This window comes from Lagenorhynchus albirostris, chromosome 12, assembly GCF_949774975.1.
Source record: "Lagenorhynchus albirostris chromosome 12, mLagAlb1.1, whole genome shotgun sequence".
NCBI lineage: Eukaryota > Metazoa > Chordata > Mammalia > Artiodactyla > Delphinidae > Lagenorhynchus > Lagenorhynchus albirostris.
Genome location: NC_083106.1, coordinates 37,890,776 through 37,916,145, shown reverse-complemented (window position 1 = coordinate 37,916,145; position 25,370 = coordinate 37,890,776). Strand labels below are relative to the sequence as shown.

Here is a 25,370-nt window from a genome sequence, read left to right as displayed (position 1 = left end):
GTCTACAGAGTAAATGATCATGATCTTTTCAAAAAGTTAATGACATGAACTAGAGACAGAGTAAGAGAAAAAATGACTTTTTGATATAAAACTTGCTAAATTCACTCAGTTGTAATAGTTCAACTGTATATTCTTCTGAATTTTTCAAGCTGATAATTTCACCTGTGAATAGTTTTATTTTTTACTTTTTTATTCTTGTACTGATTAATTCTATTTCTCACCTTATTGCACTGGTTAGAATATCCAGTACAATGCATAATAGAAGCGCTGATAGCAGACATCCTTGTCTTGTTCCAATTCTCAGGGAGAAATCTTTCCATTTTTCTCCATTGAGTATAATATTTGCTAATGGTTTTTGTATATATCTTATCAGAATAGGGAAGTTTCTTTCTACTATAATATGAAATATATCAAATGCATCTTTTATGATAAGTATAATTTCCCTTTATTCTATTATTCTGATTAATTACATTGAATTTTGAAATTGCAGTCTAGAAATAAAACCAACTTGGTTCCATCTTGTCTTTCTCATATAATATCAGACTAGATCTGCTAATATTTTGTTTAGATCTGTGCCCTTATGTTCACAAGAGAAGTTAACCTGTATGTTTCCTTTCTTTTTTGTTCCTTGCTAGGTTTTTGTATCAAGGTTATTCTAGCTCCATAAAATGAGCTCCATAAAATGTTTCCTCTTTTTCTGTTCCTGGAAGGTTTGGTGCAAGATTGGTGTTAATTTTTCCTTAAATGTTTGAAAAACATTCACCAGTGAAGCCACCTGGCTAGACTTTTCTTTGGTGAAAAATTATAATTAAAGATTCAAAATGTCAATTGTATTAAAATTTTCAAACTCACTGGGAAATATTTCTATTTTTTAATTATCTGTAGAATCTGTAATGATGATTCCTTTTAATTTTCTGATATTAATGTTTTGTGTCTTCTCTTTTTTTCTTAATAAGTTTACATAAGGGTCTATCAGTTTTTTCAGTTTTTATAGAGAATCTAATTTGGATTTATTGCTTTTTCTATTGTACTATTTAATTTCTATTTCTTTAGCTTCTGCATTTACATTTTTTATTTCTCTTTCTTCTTTCTTTGGGTTTCATGAAAATTTTAACATAAATTAAAAATTATTTTCTTCCTAAATGTTTGCTTTTCAGCCTTTCTTCTTTTCTAATGAATATTTTTAATGAGTATAAATTTCAGGTAAACACTGTTTAGGAGCATCTCCAGTTTCAGTGTGATATTTTCATCATAGATTAATTCAACATATTTCCAAAATTCCACTGTCATTTTTTCTTTGGCCCATGGGATATTCAGAGATGATTGCTTATATTTCTTACCGCATCTAGCATTGTTTTGGACCTAGCAAGTGATCGATATATATTTGCTTGGTGATTAGGTGTATTAATTGAAACATGAGATTTGATAATAAATATTCTGAGTTAGAGAGATCAGTTTTGGTATTAGTATATTTCCTGAAAGAGGAGAGATATTAGGTGTAGCCAATGAAACATGAAAAAGGCAAAGAAGCAGGAAAGCCTTGTGTGTGCCTAGAGGAAGTGAACAAGTGTAGCTGGAGCAGAGGGTTCCCATAGAAGAGATATGAAATAATCTAAAAATAGATGAGGTCAATTGCATAAGCCCCTGAATTCCAAACTAAAGAGTTAGACTTTATTATAATTACTTTAAGGAGCTAGTAAGGTGTGTGGTACATTAGTCTCCTCTATGAATGCTCTCTCTCAAATCAATGTGAAAATCAAACACTGATAATTTTTAATTATAATAGAGCCCTGGGCATATAGCCTTATTCATAATTCTTTTATTCTGAAAACTCAGTATGAATATTGTATAGGAAATATGTATTTTTCAATTATTTTGTTTTAATCTTCTGAAGAGTAAATATCTTTCAGAAAACATTGGATTGTGACTTACACACAAAGACCAAGTTTTTCTACAACAAAGACCAAGTTTTTCTTTTCCAGTGGTGAGTTAATAACTCCTTGCACTTATATTAAGTAGAGGAGGCTAGTCCCCTAAACCAGTTTTTTTTTAAATTCAGAAAAGGTCACTGAAAATACCAATTATCTATACAGAAAAGAAAACATTTTACGTGAAATGACCCTTTCATTTCTGATTCTGATATAAAATTCATCAAGCCTAATTCTATGGAGAGTAAGTATTAGGAATAAACAGTTCATCTAAGTAAGTGGATTTTCTAATTGCCTGTAATCAAAGGAAGACCTTAATCAAATTCTCCTTCTATGCTATAGGGTACCTGAAACCTCCTTTCATGCTGGAAATAAGAAATTCCATTTGTTCTACATTTGGAGATGTTTATTTTAGAAAAAAATGTAGATTTGTGCTGCACTCCTTCAGTGACCGCAACTAATATTAAGGAAGCAAAGTAGCTAACATTCTTATAAAATGATGCCTGGATTATGGATAGCCCTGAGATAAGCTGTAAGGTGGATAAATTGGTTTTCTATAATTCCAGGGTTTTTTTTTTTTAAATTTCTTTATCGCTGTTTAATTTACCTGCAAAGTTCCAGCTTATACCAAACTTCAATCTCACTTTTATTACAAGGATACCAAAAAGATGCTTTCTCAAATTAAAATTATTGGTTTTAGTATTTATATCTTACCATAATATTATTGAGGTAACACTGATTAATAACGTTATATAAGTTCCATATGTACAAGATTATATTTCTACTTCTGTATACACTACAGTATGATCACCACCAAAAATTTAGTTTCTATCCATCACTATCTCTTTTATTCATTTCACCCTCCCCTGCCCTTTTCCACTACTCTGATCTCTGTATCTACATGTTGGGTTTTGCTTGGTTTGGTTTGTTCATTTATTCTGGTTTTCTGTTTGTTTTTTTATATTCTACATATGAGTGAAATCATAAGATACTTGTCTTTGTCTGACTTAATTCACTTAGCCTAATACTCTCAAGATCCATTGATGTTGTCATAAATGGCCAGATTTCATTTTTTATGACTGAGTATTATTCCATTGTGTGTGTGTGTGTATACCACATCTTCTTTATCCACTCATCTGTTGATGGGGACTTAGGTTGTTTCCACATCTTGGCTATTGTAAATAATGCTGTGATGAATATAGGGGTGCATGTATCTCCAAATTGGTGTTTCATATTCTTTGTATAAATACCCAGAAGTGGGATAACTGGATCATAGGGTAGCACTAGTTTTCAATTTTTTGAGGAATCTTCATACTGTTTTCCATAGTGGCTACACAGTTACATTCCCATCAGCAGTGCATGAGGGTTCCCCTTTCTCCGCATCCTCACCAACACTTGTTATTTCTTGCTTTTTTGATAATAGCCATTCTAACAGGCATGAGGTGATATCTCATTGGGGTTTTAATTTTAATTTCCCTAATAATTAGTGATGTTGAACATCTTTTCAAGTACCTGTTGGCCTTCTATATCCTTCTTTGGAAAATTTCTATTCAGCTCCTCTGCCCATTTATTAACTGGGTTTTCTGGTTTTTTGTTGTTGAGGTGTATGAGTTCTTTATATTTTTTTGATATTAACCCCTAACTGGATATATGATCTGCAAATATCTTCTCACACTCGGTGGTAGGGCAGGTTGCATTTTCATTTTGTTGATGGTTTCCTTTGCTGTTCAGGAGCTTTCTAGTTTGATGAGTCCCATTTATTTGTTTTTTCTTTTGTTTCCCTTGCCTGAGGAGACACATCCTGAAAGATACTGCTATGACTGATGTCAAAGAGCATACTGCCTATATTTTCTTCTAAGAGTTTTATGGTTTCTGGTCTTACATTCAAGGCTTTAATCCACTTTGGGCTCATTTTTTTGAGGAAGGTATGAGGTAATGATCTAGTTTCTTTTTTTTTGCATGTGGCTCTCCAGGTTTCTTTGCTCCTTTTTTGTAAAATTTTCTACATATGTGTGGGTTTATTTCTCGGCTCTCAATTACATTGCACTGGTCTATGTATCTGTTTTTCTGCCCATACCATGCTGTTTTAATTACTATAACTTTGTAATATAGTTTGAAACCAGTGCATGTGATACCTCCAGCTTTATTCTTTTTTCTTAGGATTGCTTCAGCCATTCAGAATCTTTTGTAGTTCCATATACATTTTAGAATTTTTTGTTCTGCCTCTGTGAGAAACATCCTTGGGATTTTGGTTGGGATTGCATTGAATCTGTAAATTGATTTAGATAATATGGACATTTTAGCAATGTTCATTCTTCCAATCCATGAGCACAGAATATACTCACTTTTTTTGACTGTCATTTGCTTGGAGTATCATCTTCCATCCCTTTACTTTAGCCTATGTTTATATTTAGAGCTGAGGTGAGTCTCCCAGAGGTAGGATATAGCTAGGTCTTGTTTTTTAATCCATCCATCCACTCTGTGTCTTTTGACTGGTGAACTCAATCCATTGACATTTAGGGTAATTATTTACAGAGGAGGACTTAGTTCTGCCATTTTATCTTTTGTTTTCTGGGTTCCCACTTTTCCTTGTGTTTCTGTCTGCCATGTGGGTTTGATGGTTTTCTATGATGTTTTGTATCTTCTTTGGATTTCTATCTTTGAGTTTGCTAATTCTCTCTTCCATATCATATTCTCTTTCCCAACGCTTTCTGATGCATTCTTCATCTCATTTATTCAATTCTTCAGCTCCAGAATTTCTGTTTGGCTCCTTTTTAGAATTTCAATTACTTAAAGTATTCCTTCTGTTCATTAATTTTATTCCTAAGCTCATTGAACTGCCTTTCTGAGTTTTTTTGTAGTTCATTCAGTTTCTTCAATCAGTTAGATTGCAATGTTCTGTGACTTTAAGTTTGGTTTCTGGAGAATTATCATTTTCTTTTTGTGATACTGTGTTACTGTGGTTCTTCATGGTGCTTGATGTGTTGTTCCTCTGCCAGTACGTTTGAAGTACTGAATATCATTCTTGTTTGGGTAAAGCTTTTTTTTTTTTAAATTCTAAAGATTCTACAGGTTAGAAATTAGTAGGTTTTCTTTTGTTTTCCAGTAGGTGGCACTATAGAACAAGTTTTTGGTTTCTCTCACCTGTGCTGCCTCTGGTTTTATTTGAGAGTCAGCATTTTCTGCCCTCCACCACCTCCATCAGAGGTGTCACCCAGTGCCCTTGTTACTGTTGCTTGTGCCTCTGGGGTAATTGGTACCTTGCTGCTGTTGGTATTGCTGGCACCACCACCTGGGGCATCAGGATGGTGGGTGCTTCTGCCACATCTGGGCTGTCCTGATTTGCAGGCTCCAAGGGGTGGGTGGGGTGCAGTTGGAGTTGCAAGTGCCTCTATATCAGGTATTGTCAGATTTGTGGGCTTCACCACTGCAGGCAGGGAACAGGGGGCTGGAGTCGTGGATGGCTCTGTGGCTGGAGGAACTGGGTCCCAGTTATCTGTGGCCATGGGCACCACTACATTCAGGAGGCTAGAGTCCTATGTATTGCTTCCCTTGCTGCTTTTGGGTTCTCTGGGGCTGCAGGCTTTGCTGCCACAGCCAGGCGACCACGATTGCAGGGACTGCCTCCACTGTTTCCCCAGTTCTACCTCCTCGATGTGTTCCAGTCCATCCACCTTTAGATGTACAGATATGTGGAATTCTCTGGCATTCTGATGGGTTGGGCAGAGGCTTATTGTTGAGTTGTTAATATTTCACAGGTTGCAGATTGAAGGGGAGAGACAAGGAAGCATCTTATCTGCTGTGATGCTGACATCGCTTGCTTCATTCTAGGCTCTTATTTCACTATGTTTCCCTCAATTTTCCTTGAGGACTCAATTCTTTCTTTCCCCTTAACACCACTCAACATATGCCCATTAGTTATAGGGGCTTGCCTGGGTAGTGAGGCTTCCATGGAATTGGGGTATGTTAGAATTCTGGTAAAGAGTGGAGAGTGGTAAGGAAATATTGTGCAGTTTGAAATATCACCCATATGACACATACATTACTTCTGGTATATACATCTATAGGATTAGCATGACAAACTATTATTTCCAAGGATGTAAGAATGTAATGTTACCTGCCCAAGGGTTACTGCCTGGGGATGTCAATGACTGAAACAATGGAATAAATCACTGATGGTGGAAGACAAAGTCTTAAATCTTGGATACATATTCAGGTAGAGAGACAGGAAAGAGAGGCTTCTCATCATTTCTCAGACAATGCTAACAACTCAATCTATTCACAAGGCCATCCTTTCCGGCTATCATTTTCCCTGAATCTTACTTCTAGTAAATTTGGAATTATAAACAATATGGTATTATTGTAGCATACAAAGTATCTGAAGATGAAACTGGAAAAGGATATAGGAGCCAGATCTTGGAGGACTCTTACATCATTTTAACGTTTGGACTTTATTTTATAAAAAACTGGGAAAAAATAGAGTTTTAAATTAAGTGTGGTTTATTCAGTTTTATGACTTTGATAATTTATGTTGAGGGGTTTCTGCTAGGATGAATATTAGTGAAATAAAAATAAATATGTGAGGACAGTGTTTAGATCATTACAGTGGTTCAAGAAGAAGATAATGAAGGCTTGAATTAACATGGAAGTCATAGTTATGAATAGGAGGAAGTAAACTCAAGAAATATTTAGGAAACAAAATCAGCAGAACTTGAAGATTCTTTGAATAATCACCTGAAGGCTAGAAAGAGAAAATTAATCACCCTCAGATTTCTAGGGAAGTGGAGGGTGGATTGTGGTTTCACCAATGATAATTAAAAGCAAGCTGGGAAAAGGAAATGCAGAGTATAAGTTAAGACACATTGAATTTAAAGGTGTTTATTTGACATTTGAATATACAAGCCTGAAATTTTCAGGGAAAAGCTCTTTGCCAGAGAAGTCCTGAAATGAAGACATAGAATTGGAGACCTTCAGGATAAAAGGCAGAGTTTCAACCTTGAGAGTGTGCAGATCTCACGAAGAGAGGCTACAGAATAAGAAGTTCAGAGGATTAATGATGGAATCTGGGGAACACCAATAATTAAGGGGAAGCAAAGAAAAACACACAAAGAAGTCAGAAATAAAGCTCAGAGAATATGGTGAGAACTAGGAGACTGTTGTCATGCTCACCCAACAGGAGAGACGCTTAGAGAAAAGACAAAGTGGTAAATGCCACTGAGACATCCAATAATGTGAGGACTGGAATGGTTCCATTGGTTCAGCAATGATAATGTCTTCAGCATTGGCCATATTATCGGAAGCACAGTAGGAACAGAAGCCTCATCTTTGTGGGATAAGAAGCAGTGTTAACACTCCAACATCCAGAAGACCGGCTAAGATACAGAGGAGAGAAAATAGTAGACAGAGATATGGGAATCTAGAAAAAAGTAATTTTAAAATGAGAATAATATTTCCAAAATTAGGAATAAAGTCAATAAGGAGAGGGCTTCCCTGGTGGCACAGTGGTTGAGAGTACGCCTGCTGATGCAGGGGACACGGGTTCGTGCCCCGGTCCGGGAAGATCCCACATGCCGCGGAGCGGCTGGGCCCATGAGCCATGGCCGCTGAGCCTGCGCGTCCGGAGCCTGTGCTCCGCAAAGGGAGAGGCCACAACAGTGAGAGGCCCGCGTACCGCCAAAAAAAAAAAAAAAAAAGTCAATAAGGAGAAAGAACATAATGCCACCAAAGAGCATGAATGACTGATCAAGAAGGACCCAAATGGAGAGACTGGTCTTGAAGAGGAGGATAAACACTTTACCTCGGAGATTAAAATAGAAATTGATATAGACTAAACAAGAACCTCAAGCTACTATCCTATTTATGGTTTTATTCCTAACCAATATTCTTCAGCATCAGTGCCTGTATCTTTCACTTCATCATCCCTCAATCAATTTGTCATCATTTAGCTTTTAGTTGTGCCACTCCCCAGAAAATTCTCTTTTGAACATCATTAATAATTATCTAGTTGACAAATCCAGTGACTTGGTGACAACCACCTTGTCATTGAAAGCGTTTATTTTCCTTGGTTACTATGAAATTATAACAATTACATTTTTTTAACCTCTGATCTTTCTAGTCACTATTTTCTGCTTTTTCTCTTTGACTCTCCTTGCTTTTCTTCCTGCAAATGTTCTCTAGCATTCCATCCCAGACCTGTCCTCTCTCGAGAACAGATAACATCCCAGACCTGTCCTCTCTCGAGAACAGAATCCATGAAAAGCTCATGGATTCTTACTGTTTCCACCATTAACCCACGCAGAGGACACCCACAGATATATCTCCAGTTCTGTCACTCTCTGGAGCTCTAGTCTGACATTTAGAGCCACCTACTTGCTACTTGCATGTGCCACAGTACTATAATTTAAATATGTCTAAAATTAATCTTGTCTTCTCTCACCAAACTATTTTTATCTTTCTTCTTCATTTTTATGATAAATACCAACAATATTCTTCTAGCACCCAGTCTGAAAACTTATTATTGTCATTAAATAATTTCTGACTTTTCCTCTTCCAAAGCTGGTCGATTGTCAAATTCCACTGAATCTACTTTATAATAGTGCTTATAAAATATCCCTTCTTTCCAATCTCATAACTAATATCAGGTCCTAATGCACGTTGCCTACATTATTGCCAAAGCTTCCTAACTATCCTGCCCTTTCCTAAAGCAAATACCTGAGTGTTATTTCCTATACTTACAATTTTCCATTGACTCCCTATTGCCCATGCAGTAGAGTCCAATTTAAAAATCAGGCCCCTTTACTGAATTATTAGCACAGGTTGTACTAATTCATACTGTGTTTTTGAGACTCTTGTTATTCCTCATACACATCCTGCAATTTCCCACCACTTTGCCTTCCTCTGTTACCTATGCCCAAGATACCCTTCCAACTAATTATTACATAACAAAATTCTATCTGTTATTTAAGGCTTGACTCTAAAGTCACCTTGTATAATAAATGTTTTGCTCTTCCTCAGGTAAGAACAATTTTTAAACTCCTACGGCTCTTTATCTGTATTTATCTCTTTACCCTGTTGGCTTTCAAACATGAACTATGATAATATGGAAAACCTTTAGCTGATAGCAAAAACTAAGGTCCAAACAACTCAGGGACTCAATAAAGATTCATATTTTTCCCTATCTTTAATTGCTCAAGAATAGTATTAACATCTGAATATTTCCTTAAGTTTTCACATAGTATGTGATCCATAAATATATGTTGAATGAGAGTGAAAATGATTTGAAAGCTGCAAACCAAATATAAACCAGTAAGAGGATTATCATATTGATGATTAAATACTATATATCTCCAAAGAAAATACGACTTAAAAGCAGGCTTAAGATCAAATAATTATACTAGATATAAATTGGCACACTGTAATTAATTTAAAATATTAAATTATCTTTTAACTTTGAAAATTTTAAAACAATCAGAAAATCAGTAATTTCCACTTAACATTACACACATGGTCCCTAATTCAAGCCTCAGTGTAGAACAACAATTTCCAGTATCTTAAAAACAAATAAAGAAAACCCAAATCACTATCTTATTCTACTTACTTAAAAGGAACTAAAAGGTGGACATCTTGTAACATATACTGAGTTTTGTGGAGATTAGGGACTGGTTACTAAATGTATGATGAAGTAATATATATTTTCATGTGTGATTGATTGTCAGTGAGGAGGAGGAGAAATGAAAACTACTTGGCAAATGAGAAGTGTCTCCTTTGACTTTTATATGTAACTTGTCAAATTGGTAAAGCTCTACCTGAGTTTCAAAATATTTATGATGGCTTTAGAAGGAACACTTGTTTCTGTTCATTCTACAGTTGAGAGGAAATCTAATATGCAGAGTCATATCTAAATTAATGATTGAGGTATGAGATCTAAGACAAACTAGAGTCAAAGTAATTAATGCCAATAGTTTAATTTCATAAAACACTATTTCTCTCCTTATATTTCACTCTAAGCCTAGCAATCAGGTCTACTTAATCCCAACCAATATGTCTGGCCTTACTCTAAACTCAGAGACCATTCTTGGTTGAATATTCCAGTGAATTCACTAACTGATGGTTCAATATCAATTCAGTATCTCTGCTCACTCCAATTTGACTTGATTAAACTCCAATTTATGTGTGCTTGTATTTCTGCCCTAATATCTAGGCTCCAAGTGATTCAGAGTCTGTGCATGGGTCACTTACTGGTTATTGAATCTTTCCTTTTTAACTCTGTCTCCAGACCGTCTTCACAAGCAAGGATGCCCTGAGGCTCAGTATCTGAAATCCAATTCCAGATGAAACCCATATATTGCTATTTGGACATCCACTGGTCTCACCCATGGCTGAAGATCTTGAACACAATTTTGTCTCACTTTTGTTCTTGCTTTCAACACATATAGATGTCCTGACCTTACATTCACTTACTGGATCCATATACCCTGTATCCATGCCTAGATTATGACTTCCTCTGAATCTATATTTAGACTCTTAGTCTTGTCATTGATACCATGGCATTATCCATCCTGAAGCACCCAAGTTTTACCCACACATTCCATTTAATGTTGACAAGAAAAATTGATTTCAAAATAAGACACCATAAAAGAATGAGATATATTAATATGGACTTCCGATAAATTCATGGCTCTGCTACTTATGGAAAAACTGATACCTAGTAAAAGATGTCAATGAAACATGTATCGTGATAACTTACCTCAAAAATGACATCACACATATATTACATTACTAAGAAAAGAACTATCTAGGAGACAGATTTTATTCCTATCTACTATAAATTCAGAATAATAAATAGAGCTGTATTTGAAAAAGGGAAGCAATTAATCTCAATAATTCAATTGCTTCTAATTAAGTATTATAGTAGTTTATATTTTCCTTTAAGTATCCTTTAATTTTTTGTCTTTCATTAGACATACACGTGTACTAATTTATGCATTAATTTATATAACTAATATATATTATATATATTTTAATTTATTAACTAATATATAAATTTATATCCATGTATTCATTTATATCCATATATATGTTGCTTGGGATTGAGAATGTGGATATGTATCATATATATTTTATAACTCCCTATAGTCCTGATATATATTCTCTTATAGAGCATATGCAATAAAAGATTTTTTAAGGAGAAAAATGTGATGCCATTTTAGTGGCATGTATGTGAAAGGGTACTCCTGTTGTGTGTGTGTGTGTGTGTGTGTATGAGTGTATGTTGAGGATAGGGTTGTTAAACTGTGTCTTGAGATTCTTCCAAAGACATTGAATACATTACTGATTTCATTTCTATGTGTAAAACAGAATCACAAATTTCAAAATTGTTCCAGTTTGTTTTGAATAGAGAATATGTAAATGTTTCATCATATTGAATATTTTTAACATGTATTAATGTTCTTAAAGATATTCTTTAGAGTGTCTACTGAGAGGAGTCAATATTCACGTAATAGTTGCTTCTGATTAGACATGACAAGAGGAATAGCTTTGAAAACTTAAATTTAAACTTAAATTTGATACTATTCTTGCACAAAGCAAACACTGTTGATGTAAGTTCTACTAGTCAAAGTTTCGTTTGCTCAAACGCTAACCTTATAGATCAGTATATTGAATATGATGCTCTCCAGATGACTGGGATCCCATTGAGCTTACACAGCAGCATTTCTTCAATTTTTCAAAAACTAAATGTGGGTTTCCATATCAGTGAAATAGTAAAATCAATAAACAGAGCTCTTCTTAAGCACTAAACAATACATTGAGTTAGCATAAAGAAGTTATAGTCATGACATCTTTTTCTTTAAGCTGCACTTACCTTTTTTAGTTGAGGCAGCACCAACCTCTTCTTTGGCTCGTTCAGTTTCTGTAAATTCAGAGATTGAAAATGAGAAACGGATATCAGACATGTGAGGTCAATATCTTATAGTATTCTAAGTCAGACAAGACTAAAGCTGCCCAAAGGATAAAACGTATGTGGCACCTGAGAGCAAAGCAAGCAGCAGAGAAAACCACGCTAGAATAAGCTTGAATTTTTTTGTAACTAATGAACTTCCTTAAATAACAATGCAGAAATTCTCTTTCAAGATACAATTCTGGTGGTACTAAATTTTATGCTTATATAAGTAGTGACCATAAAAAAGGTGGCTTATTCCACAGAATTACACTGGAATACTAATTTATTAGTTTATAGTCAAATCTTAAATGATGCATAAATTGTGGGGAAGAGCACTTGAAAGGCCTTCTTTGTTTAGCCTTTAACTATGGGGATGGCAAGCCATAATTGACCTCAATCAATTTGCTTTATATTATAAAATATTAGCCATAATGTTACAGAAAATTCCATTTGAATATTGCTTTGAAGAGAGAGAAAAAGAAAAAAATTGAAAAAGGCCAAAATGGCTTCTTGGAGTTTCTCTGAATATCTAGTGTGGAAGACAGGAAGATAGGAGAGCTCTTCCAAAAATATAATCTGAAATGCTGGTCCTAGTGCAAAATGTTAGACCTCAAATCAAGGTTAATTAAAGTGGAAGTTTCTTTGATCCATACGAAAATTAGAAAATGACAATGAGCTGGTAAATTTTTACAAAGTTTATTTACTCATTTTATTAGCTTTTGATTATTCAAGGCTGTTGCCCTTGGACATCTGTATTTGTATTTTTAGTTTTATTCTTACTAGTACATGTGTATAATCCCTGTTACTCATATGCACTCACTCAGCAGCTGAGGCTCTAGGAACAACCAGTAAACAGGGGTCTTCATGCCCCCTTGTCCTCCCTGTCCATAGACCTTGGGCTGTGAGAGAGATCAGATGTCAGGACACCTTCACATCACTTTCAGGTTTTAATTTCACCATATTAGATACCACAAGCTTCACTATTTGAGCTCAGGCAAGAAGTCATGTAAATAAGACTCCTTCAGGCTGTTTCAAGACCTGGAGCTCCAGGACTAAGCAGATCCCTGGCTGTTATATAGCTTTGAGGAAGGACTTTAGACCAGTGGTTCTCAAAATTGGCATGCATCAGAGTCACTCAGGAGGGCTGTTAAAACACAGATACGGGCCTGATTCAGTAGGTCTGGGGCACGTCCTAAGAATTTACATTTCTAGCCAGTTCCCAGGTGATGCTTATGCTGCTGGTCTTGGCCATATTTTGGAAACTAATTACCACACTTCCCCTAATACATAATCAGGACTAATGTCCCTGAAATCCCCAACCTTGTTCGCCTCAGGTACTACCATGAGCCTAGGCTTCCAGCAGAAAACAGTCTATATGGCTTCGTATTTCTCCTAAAAACAGACTCTTTTCCAAAGTCCTTCCACTGAGTCATCTCTATCATAGCACACATCCCTAAATGCTCAGCCTCTTCTCAAAATGTGCACTTGACTTTCTTCCTTTAACCAAACTAGTTCCCTAAGGACACTACATCCCCTACAAATGGTTTTCCAAAATAGAGACAGTTCATTTTTCCCCTATATACCAAAGGGTCTGGAAGTGATGTATATTTACTTCTTCTCTTTAACTAAATTAATAAATGATGTTTATGACTTCTCCTTACTTCTTATTACTTCTGATGGATTGTTATCTCCTTGCTTCCTCCAAATCTCAGTTCTTTTGAAGTCCACATTGTCAGGTTGCACCGGCTCTGTCTTGCTCTATTGCTGCCATTAACCAGCATTATGCCTGTGTCCCATTAATTATTGAATATTTCTATACATAGTTATCTGTTCCACTATTACTACTATGATTTTTCATTAGGAACCACTCTCAACCCAGGCTTCACACTAGACCAAGCTGGGGAGTTTTTATAAGCCTGTGAGATTCAGACGTAGTAGATCTGGGGAGGACTACAGAGCTTTGAGATTCTGAGTTAATGAGTCTGGGATAAGGTAGGCCTGGCTATTTGTCTATTTGTAAGCTTGTCAAGATACTCTATTATTTAACCAGGATTGGGAGTCACTTATAGACACAATCCATACAACCATGGGATCTCTCATTTCCTTGACCTTCTCACTTTTGAAAACTGGAGACCCCACTTCTCTGATCACTACCAAAAGTATCTTGGACTTTTTCTTTGCTGCCAAGACTTTGATTTCAAAATTCCTATTCCCTGGCACCACTCTTCCTGTTATAGTTCACTTACTCACGAACCTCCTCTAAGTAGTTTCTGACTCCATCAATACTTTCATTCCTTTGACCTTACCAGTTTCTCAATGCTCCAGATCTCCCTTATGTCCTCACTTTTCCTCTTTCGAGCTTATATTTAAATAAACCATGGTTAAATCATTCACTTATTGTTTGTTTCCATAGTCATCTGGTATATTAAGTTTCTAGGGCAGCCTTTAAGTTATTAGGTGGCTAAAAACAACAGAAATTTATTCTTTCACAGTTCTGGAGGCTAGAAGTCCAGCATTAAAGTGTTGCCAAGGCCCTCTGAAACTTGCTCTGAAGGCTCTTGGGAAGAATCCCTCCTTGCCTCTTCCTAGCTTCTGTTGGTTGCCAGCAATCTTTGGCATTCCTTGACTTGTAGCTGCATCACTCCAATTTCTCCCATTATGTTCATACGGCTGCCTTCCTTCTGAATGTGTCTGTGTCTCTAAATCTCCCTCTCTTTAAAAGGGCATCAGTCATTGGATTTAGGGCCCATTCTAATCCAGTATAGCCTCATCTTACCATGATTACACCACTAAAGACCATTTTTTGAAATAAGCTTGCATTCACAGGTACTGTGCTAGTTAGGATTTCAACATATCTTTTGAGAGGATGCAATTCTATCCACTACATGTGCCAAAACACCAAACCTACTCTATGCCTGCCACCTGAGCCGCCATCCAAACTGCAGGAAGGCCCCCATCTGCTGCAGATCTGACTTCAAATGTCTAGTCACAGTGTGTAACAGAGTGCCCAGCACTGATCAGCAATACTACCACAGACCTAGTGAAGTTACTTTCTCATTTTTCTAGTCAAGTGGTTCATGAATACCCCTCCTTTCTCAAACTTCCAACATCCTGTAACATAAAAGCAAGTTGCTGTTGGGATCTTCATAGAGAAAGTAGAAGCAGACTAGGCTATCTCATCTTTTCACCACCTCACCAGCACATAACAGCACCATTCGTCTTCTTTCCAGACCCATAGGATCATCATTCCCTATTTAATACCAATTCCTCCAAATTTGCCCTGCATCCCAACTCCTTTTGCATAGACAATGACGTTACTCTTGCAAGTACTGCCTCTCTCTGCTACTTCATCTGCTTTCCACTTCACTGATGCTTTCACATCAGCTCAGAAACACAAAATGTCACCGTTTATAACTTCAGACCACCACGGCCTTCACTCCTACGTGTCCCCTACCTCAACCACCTCATCTCTCTGTGGTCCACCATGGTCTCCAGAGAGCTGCTATACTCCGTGTCACCACTTCTATCTTCTCATTCTCTATTTTTTAAGATTGTTTAATTGTGAAAGATATAATATAAATGAAAGGCATAAAGGTGTATAACATATGTGATAACATATGTGCATATTTTAATGAATGGCAATAAAAAATGCACATCTTTGTAACCCCCTGTAAACTTAAGTAATAAAATATCACCAAAGACTTTGAAACCTCTTACTTGTCCTATTACCACTGCATACCTCTCTCTTCATCTCAGAATTATCACTGTCCTATATTTTGTATTAATAATTTCTTTATTTTCCTGTACCTTTTTTATTACATGAATTTACCTCTAAACAAAGCTAAGGCCATTTTTTACAGATTGAATTATATTGTTTAGTGATATAACTATATAAATTGACTTATACTTTTTAATTCTTATAATTTGCTTCCTTTAAAACGTGTGCTGAGACTCAGTGTTAAAATTGTTTAACAAGATGGCCATTAGACTTGGGTAGCTTTAGTGCCTTTGGTGGTCTACCTAAACAAACCAAAGCCAGAGTCAACTAGATTTATCTCAAATCTGAGTGATACTCAAAAGCAATTATCATAAGCTAAACAAACTAAATTATTTATTTAGCCAAATAACTAATTTTCCCAAATAAGACAATATATGTTATAGTCAGTTAAATATATATTTTTGCTTTGCTTCCATGTATTCTCTATAAAAACCTTTGCCCTACCCCCCAATGGTGGAGTGCCCCTCATCATTTATCAGTTTTGTCACTGCCCTATTTGATTCATTGTTTACTTAAATTGTTTAACTTTTTATACAAGCCACGTTGATATGAGGAACTGTAGTTGATTGATTTAACTGCTGTATAGTATTCCACTTATACGTATTCTACAAATTATGTATCCATTTTCCTGCCAATGGACACTAGGTCATGTCCTGTATGTGTTATTATAAAATAACGCTGCTATGAATATTCCTGAATATGAATCCTGGTGCAATGTGCAAGAATTTTCTTAGAAGTGAAATTGCTAGGACATAGCATGTGTCTCTGTTTAACTTCACTAGATAAAAGCCATATTTTTCCCCCAAATTTTACACTCACACTAACACTGTATGTGAGAGTTTCTATTGCTTCATATCATCACCATCACCAGAATGAACATTTTTCTCCATTTTTGGTCAATTTGGTATATGTAAAATAGTATTGTGGTTTTAAGTACATTTTCATTATTACTAAGAGGTTAAATATTTTTGATATGTCTATAGGCAATTTGTGTCTTGTTTTGTTTTCTTTTTGATCCTAACATATCTTTTGCTCATTTTTTCTATGCATTAGTCTATCAAGTTCTTTCTCTTTTTGTTTTTTATTTTTAGAGTTATTTATTTTTCATTACTAACCTCTAGTTACTTATATATGCTACAAATACCTTTTCCAAAATTGTAACTTGTCTTTTATCTCTTTATGGCATCTATTGATGAGTTTTAAATTTTACTGTAATCATTTTAGTACATTAGATTTTTTGTTTACAGCTTGAGTTTATATATATAATTTTTATGATCCAACTATACTTCAAGAAAATATATACATATATCTTCCTATACTTTTTTTCTTTAAATTAATGGCTTGTTTTATTTTTACCATTTAAGTCCCTGAACCATCTGGAGTTGATATTTTGGAATTGTACAAAGTAGGAATAAATTACATTTTTTTTATTTTGGCAATGAATACCAACTACATCAGCAACATTTTAAGATAATCTCTCTATTCTCTAATTATTGAAATGGCTACTTGTTCTTATATCAGATTTTTGCTCAAGTGGAATCATTTTAGGTCTCTTTTTGTTCCTGTTTGTCCTATTGGAAAACTTGTTTAGATCTGCACCAATACCATGCTCCCTTGAAAACACAGTATCATGACACTGTTTTATTAATAAGACTCAGGTCACAAAGTACTTGTCTCAATAGTCATACTTCATACTTATTTTGCTGTACTCATTATTATATTTTCATAATACTAAAATTTATTCCTGATTTTCTATTTGAAATTCTCTCCTCCTCCTCTCTACTTCCTAATGTCTAAACTGAACTCAGATTCTACTTCTGCAAGTTCTCATCTATATAGCTTGGATCTCTTTGAACCAAACTTGATACATGTTCTTAAGCTCCAAACCATGACATTTTTCCAATTTTGTGCTGGCACTCAGGACACCAACCTTGGCTCTATACGTGGGATTGAACAAGAAGCACATCTTGGCCTAACATCTAAGTCAGTCCCAGGTTTCTCACAGTCTAGGTTTCCTGGCACTTAAACCTCCCCAAACCATCCCCTGGCATTGTATCAGTACTATTTTGAGTTCATTCAGTCAGCATCATCTGCGATTTGGGTAGTGATCATATAATTTATTATCCAAACTAAGCAGGTGAAAGAAGGTGTTAGTAATAATTATTCCAGAATAATATGAATAAACCCAGATTGCCCTAAACAACTGAGATACCTGTCATATATGTCATCCAACCTGTGGTCTAGACACACACCCCTGATATCAGATCTACTAGTTCAGGCCCATAGATCTTTCCCCCCAGCAATTTCCATGACAGAATATTTAAACTATGTCGAAAAAGCCATGCCACTTTCTAACTAACATAAGCTGTCCCCAAATAGTCTTCTAACATCATAAAACTAAATAAATCCAAAGGGGTTTTATTTTTAAATTCTGCATACTGGCTTCTCCTGAATGATCTGACATATATTACTATCAAGAGATAGATATGTGACTCACAAATTTAGGTATTGAAATGTAGTTAAGGTGATAAGCAGAGTCAGGCCTGGTGGCTGAGCATACCACAAAAATCTAGTGTAGTGTTAAAACCAAGGAATGAAAAATGCCTGACCATTGTCATTTAATTCAAATTTAGGCCCACAATTAAAAATAACTAGACTTTGGCCCCTGACCTGGTCTTTGGTGTCTTTTTCACTCAGAATTCAAACTGACCACAGGCTGGTCAAACATGCACATGGAATACATGATCAAAGCCCTATGGTCCTCGATATGAGGAATGAAATAATGTACGGTAGTGCTTCCCAAGGTTTTGAGGAATACTGGTCCTTGAAGTGTTCTTTGGAAAAAAGGGGGTGATGTGGTCAAATATATTTGCTAAGCATTGTCTACTACATTCCCTCTTGATTCACCAAGAGGAGTGTTAAAGATCTGAAATGCCTGTGAGTCTTGGTCCTCCTCCTCCTTGGAAATGACTAATCATATCATCAACCCCTCTGCCTCTATCCAATGTGGCGGTGGGGGTGAGGGAGTGTGTGTGCAGTGGACTGCAAGGGAGAACTGGGTGTGTTGAGGCATTTCTGTACACAGGATGATAAAGGAATCTGTGTTGACCTGCGGAAATAGTAAATCTAGATTTGGCATCTCTGTTGGTCAAAGGCACTCTTCCTCCATCCACATAATCCCTGACAAATAACTTTACATGTGGAGGCATTAAGTGCCCCTCTGTAGTGCTTGCTACATCACTGAACATGAAGGGCTTCCCTTTTCTTCAAGCTCATGGTACCATGAGAACATCCACCCCTGTACTGATACAGTTCCCAAACTAGTCTGTGTCCTCTAGTGTTTTTCTTACAGTGATTTTGGTTTCTTAAGACCTAGAGCAAACAGTTCCACACCACAAATTCAATTCACATTCTTGTTATCTCTTTAACTGAGTGCTAAAGACAAATTACCTTTTACTTTTTCCATGGACTTGCTCTAGTCCTGTCAATTTCACCTATCCTTTTTAATTCAATACCATGAAATTGTATCACATAAATACTTAATTTATGTTAATTAAACTATACATCTCACTCTCTCATTTGCTCTCATAATTTAAGATAATGTAAAATCATATCCTGAATATTCAGGTTATACACACAGAACTATGTGTCCTTACTATGTGGGTGACAGAAGGAATTTTCAAGAGTGTTTGTAATGATATGCCTTAGGCATTAACTTTATAAATAGCTCACTGTATATAAAAGCTATGTAAATATTCTTCTGTTGTATGATTTCAAGACCAAAAAAACAAAACAAAAAAAAAACAGTTCTTATTTGGGGAAATGGATGGTCACATTGCTAGCAGAGATTTTAAACAATTTATGAATTATCTCTAACTTTTGTACTGGGAGATAATGCCCATGTCAAGTCCAAATCGTTCAACCATACAAGGGATTGAATATTAATTCTTTTGAAACCTTTATACTGGGTCTAAGATGATTTGGCAACCAAATTTGTTAATTTCCTGCAAAAGATGCTGATCTCTTCAAAACTTGATTGGAGAGTGTTTCATAGATAGCAGAACTTACAGGGTTTTTTTTTTATTGCAAATGAATATTTTTATCTAAATGTCACATTTTTCTAGGAAGAAAATTTTCATTTTCAGAGTAATCTTCAATCTAGAGTCCTCTACCAGTTCTGCAAAATTATCAGTTTTGTTTTATATATTTTCTTGATTATGCATTTCTACAGACTAAGTATTAGCATACTAAATGCTCTGTAATATGAAGTTCTAATCAGCTTATATTCAACTAAAAATTGTCATGAAAATATAACTGGAATTTTAGATTCATGTTACACCTTTCCTTAAGGTCTACAATGTCTATGTAAACATTTCCGACTGCAATTTTTTTTAAAAGACACCAAGCTACTCAATATTATATTTTCCAATTTTTTTCTGATATATTCACCAATGATATACCGTCTCAAAAACCTGACAGTAAATAAAACATGCATTTGTTTTTTGTATTAGTACCATCATTAATACTTATGCAACTCTAAATCAAAAGGAAAATGTAAACATATTTACATAATGCACAGAAATGAGGTTTGATCTTAAATCTTATATACAAAGCTTAGAGAAGCTAAAAGAATATTTTTTCTAAACTCAAATATACGCCATTATGCCTAAATTTTCATGAATGGCCATCTGTTAGATACTTCATTGAATTGAGAAATACCAACAAAGAAAAAAGCATTTATCCTTTAACGTACTGTCAAAGCCACTATTGATGCAAATGCCATGGTATACTCTAGTTGTCAGTCAATATTTATTCTAAATCTGAGGATAGAAGCCTTAAAAGAAAATTGTGATATTGCAAGAGCAGTACTTAAAATTGTTGGGGGTTTCCTTTTCATTAAAGACACAATAACTTTCATAGTAGACAAATTATGTTGCCTCCTGGTTTGATCAAATGATTAATCACTAGGAAAATTTTCTAATGTGTTTAAGAAACTGAAAACATCACTTATCATTCTGCAAAATGGGAAACAAAAATATAAACAACTCAAAAAAGAGGTTATGACCTGGACAAATTAACATTTACAAGTGAAAGCTCTATAGATAAATTTTAATAAGAATTGATTCACAGAAAAGACAAGGTTGAGTAATTATGCATATCAGTTTAACACAACAAATAATCAGAGCAAGAAACATTTGATAAGTCAGCCTAAAATATTAGCATTAGCACTGTCTATAGCAGAAGTTAAATGAGTAAGCTGCTGAAATATGCTTTTTGTTTTCTCAAGTTTTAGTCAACATACTTGCTTTAACTTGTTTTTCACTTGGAGCTGTTAAGGACAAGAAATAATAAGGTCTAAGTCAGTTACAAGTCTCCTTGGGTCTCTCTCTAAAATAGTTTTTTTTTTTTCAAAAAAATTATATTATAACCTTGGAAACTAAAGAAAAATGTAGGTCTCAGGAAGAAAAAATACAACATTGTGACATTTTCTTTGACAAACTTTAAATATATGCCATGAACCATAGATTTCTTTTCTGATATTCATATAACTTCTCCCAACACAGAATGCTCATTCATGACTCATTCATTTTGTTTTCCATTTTAAATTATTTAAGAATCTGATTGGTTTTATATATATGCCAATACAGTTTCCTTAAAGTCTACAAAATGGTATGAAAGGAAGGAAGTGAATCGATAAATTATCCAATTGTTTCAATTTTAAAAACATAGTGAATTACAGCTAAGTTGCTACACTGTAATCACACCATGAAATGAACAGATAATGATTTCAAGAAATTTAAATTATTGTATTTTGTCAAATTTAATATTGGATAATAATGTTTAGCTATTAAAACTCTTAAAATTATTCTATCAAACATTTAGAGAGGAGCTAACAGCCATCCTTCTCAAACTCCTCCAAAAATTGCAGAGGAAGGAACACTCCCAAACTCATTCTACGAGGCCACCATCACCCTGATACCAAAACCAGACAAAGATGTCACAAAGAAAGAAAATTACAGACCAATATCACTGCGAAATATAGATGCAAAAATCCTCAAAAAAGACTAGCAAACAGAATCCAACAACACATTAAAAGGATTATACACAAAGATCAAGTAGGATTTATCCCAGGGATGGAAGGATTCTTCAATATACACAAATAAATCAAAGTGATACACCATATTAACAAACTGAAGAATAAAAACCATATGATCATCTCAATAGATGCAGAAAAAGCTTTTGAAAAAATTCAACACCCATTTATGATAAAAACTCTCCAGAGAGTGGGCATAGAAGGAACCTACCTCAACATAATAAAGGCCATATACGACAAACCCACAGCAAAACATCATTCTCAATGGTGAAAAACTGAAAGCATTTCCTCTAAGATCAGGAACAAGACAAGGTTGCCCACTCTCACCACTATTATTCAACATAGTTTTGGAAGTCCTAGCCACGGCAATCAGAGAAGAAAAAGAAATAAAAGGAGTACAAATTGGAAAAGAAGTAAAACTGTCACTGTTTGCAGATGACATGATATAATAGGTAGATAATCCTAAGGATGCCATCAGAAAACTACTAGAGCTAATCAATGAATTTGGTAACGTTGCAGGATACAAAATTAATGCACAGAAATCTCTTGCATTCGTATACACTAACAATGAAAGATCAGAAAGAGAAATTAAGGAAACAAACCCATTCACCACTGCAACAAAAAGAATAAAATACCTAGGAATAAACCTACCTAAGGAGGTAAAAGACCTGTACTCAGAAAACTATAAGACAGTGATGAAAGAAATCAAAGATGACACAAACAGATGGAGAGATATACACCATATTATTGGATTGGAAGAATCAATATTGTGAAAATGACTATACTACCCAAAGCAATCTACAGATTCAATGCAATCCCTATCAAATTACCAATGGCATTTTTTACGGAACTAGAACAAATCATCTTAAAATTTGTATGGAGACACAAAGACCCCGAATAGCCAAAGCAATCTTGAGAAAGAAAAACGGGGCTGGAGGAATCAGACTCCCTGACTTCAGACTACAGTAATCAAGACAATATGGTACTGGCACAAAAACAGAAATATAGATCAATGGAACAGGATGGAAAGCCCAGAGATAAACCCACGCACCTATTGTCAACTAATCTATGACAAAGGAGGCAAGGATATACAATGGAGAAAAGACAGTTTCTTCAATAAGTGGTGCTGGGAAAACTGGACAGCCACATGTAAAAGAATAAAATTAGAACACTCCCTAACACCATACACAAAAATACACTCAAAATGGATTAAAGACCTAAATGGAAGACCAGACATTATAATAAAACTCTTAGAGGAAAACATAGGAAGAACACTCTTGGACATAAATCACAGCAAGATCTTTTTTGACCCACCTCTCAGAGTAATGGAAATAAAAACAAAACTAAACAAATGGGATCTAATGAAACTTAAAAGCTTTTGCACAGCAAAGGAAACTATAAACAAGGCAAAAAGACCACCCTCAGAATGGTAGAAAATATTTGCAAACAAATCAGTGGACAAAGGCTTAATCTCCAAAATATATAAATAGCTCATGCAGCTCAATATTAAAAAAACAAAAACAACCCAATCAAAAAATGGGTGGAAGACCTAAATAGACATTTCTCCAAAGAAGACATACAGATGGCCAAGAGGCATATGTAAAGTTGCTCAACATCACTAATTATTAGAGAAATGCAAAACTACAAAACTACAATGAGGTATCACCTCACACCGGTAAGAATAGGCATCATAAGAAAATCTACAAACAATAAATGCTGGAGGGGGTGTGGAGAAATGGGAACCCTCTTGCACTGTTGGTGGGAATGTAAATTGATACAGCCACTATGGAGAACAGTACGGAGTTTCCTTAAAAAACTAAAACTAGAATTACCATATGACCTAGCAATCCCACTACTGGGCATATACCCAGAGGAAACCACAATTCAAAAAGACACATGCACCCCAATGCTCATTGCAGCTCTATTTACAATAGCCAGGTCATGGAAGCAACCTAAATGCCCATCGACAGATGAATGGATAAAGAAGATGTGGTACATATATACAAAGAAGTATTACTCAACCATAAAAAGGAATGAAATTGGGTCATTTGTAGAGATGTGGATGGACCTAGAGACTGTCATATAAAGTGAAGTAAGTCAGAAAGAGAAAAACAAATATCGTATATTAACGCATATATGTGGAATCTAGAAAAATGGTACAGATGAACCAGTTTTCAAGGCAGAAATAGAGACACAGATATAGAGAACAGACGTTTGAACAGCAATGGGGGAAAGTGGAAGGGGGCGGCGGATGGGATGAATTGGGAGATTGAGATTGACATATACACACTAATATGTATAAAATGGATAACTAATAAGAACATGCTGTATAGCACAGGGAACTCTACTTTACTTTGCTGTACAGCAGAAACTAACACAACATTGTAAAACAATATCGCAATAAAAAAAATTTTTTTAATAAAAATAAAATCATTTAACCAAAAAAAAAAAAAACACTCTTAAAACTGATTAGACCCATAGTCATTCGTTATGTCTCCCCATTATACGTTTCTCTGATTATGTTCTGTTTCAGCTTTCTGCGTATGTACATAAGTGAGAATATGTGTTATGGCTCAGTTATGGGAATGTTACCCCCAAACACATAATCTGTTCTCTGTTCTCTGTAAGGTAGACAAAAACATTCGTTCCTTCCCATAGGTGAGTAATATCAATGTTAATGTGAAGCGTGAAATGTGTGATTATTTCATATTGCAAATTATTTAAAAGTCATTCATATTTATATTTTTTTAAAAATATGATTATCCTATTTGATATTTCTCTTTTCATCCACTCAAACATTTTCAAGTTCCTAAAATGTTCCTGACATTATGATAGGCACTCTTGGATAAAGATATAAAAAACAATTTTCATATTCTAATTTCTGACTGTTTAAAGTGGAAAAAAGAAAAGGTAATATGATTATAAGAGTTAAGTGTTTTTATATAGAAAAGAAAATGATGCTATGGGAACTAGCTGGAGAAACTCCTAAATGGATTTGGGTTTTCTGAGGAAGTTTTACAAACCTGGAAGAAGAATAAGAAATGTGGTTTCGAATCTGCAGTTTGCTGTGGTCTGTGACAGGGGTGGGAGTATAGTTGAGCTAGATTTGCATGGGTATTTACATAATATTGTAATTGCTATTTTAATGTATTGACAATGTAAATGCTATTTCCATTTAAATGTAATATGATGGGAGGGGTGACTAATGGACATTATATGAGGTTATGACAGCTTACACACACACACACACACACACACACACACACACACACACACAATCAGTACAGTTCCTTGAGCAGGAGTTGCATTTATTTTCATTTGAAACAACAAATAGGGCAAGTTAAATCCAGAAACCTTTAAGAAAATCATTTGGTATCTACACCTACTGCATTCTTAGTTTCTGTTTGTTTGTATATGTGTTTTTCTGCTTGTCTGATTGTCAGTTCACTTTTTTCCCCTCATTCGAAGGTAAATTGACTGAAGACAAAATCTACTTCTACTCTCATTGCAACTCCCCTGAGTACTCAAGATGTGTCATTAAATAACATTTTGAATAGAGAGAGAATATTTGCTGGAATTGAATATTTCATATTTTCAAAACAAAGCAATGTCAGAAGCACTTATAATAGA

At 35.0% G+C, this 25,370-nt stretch overlaps 1 protein-coding gene across 10 annotated transcripts in view; it reads right to left on the bottom strand.

Moving 5' to 3' along the window:
- Positions 1-25,370, bottom strand: part of TRDN (triadin) — a 304,940-nt gene that overhangs the window by 29,665 nt on the left and 249,905 nt on the right. For 4 of the 10 annotated variants that reach the window (XM_060168337.1, XM_060168339.1, XM_060168340.1 and 1 more), the window contains exons 18-19: positions 20,949-20,975; positions 11,791-11,838 (exon numbers count right to left, since the gene is read on the bottom strand). In XM_060168337.1, the coding sequence (XP_060024320.1) occupies positions 11,791-11,838; positions 20,949-20,975 (75 nt within the window). Of the gene's footprint in view, positions 1-6,790; positions 7,301-11,790; positions 11,839-20,948; positions 20,976-25,370 lie in introns of those variants that run through there. The other 6 variants (XR_009543925.1, XM_060168342.1, XM_060168343.1 and 3 more) reach the window with 6 other exon arrangements.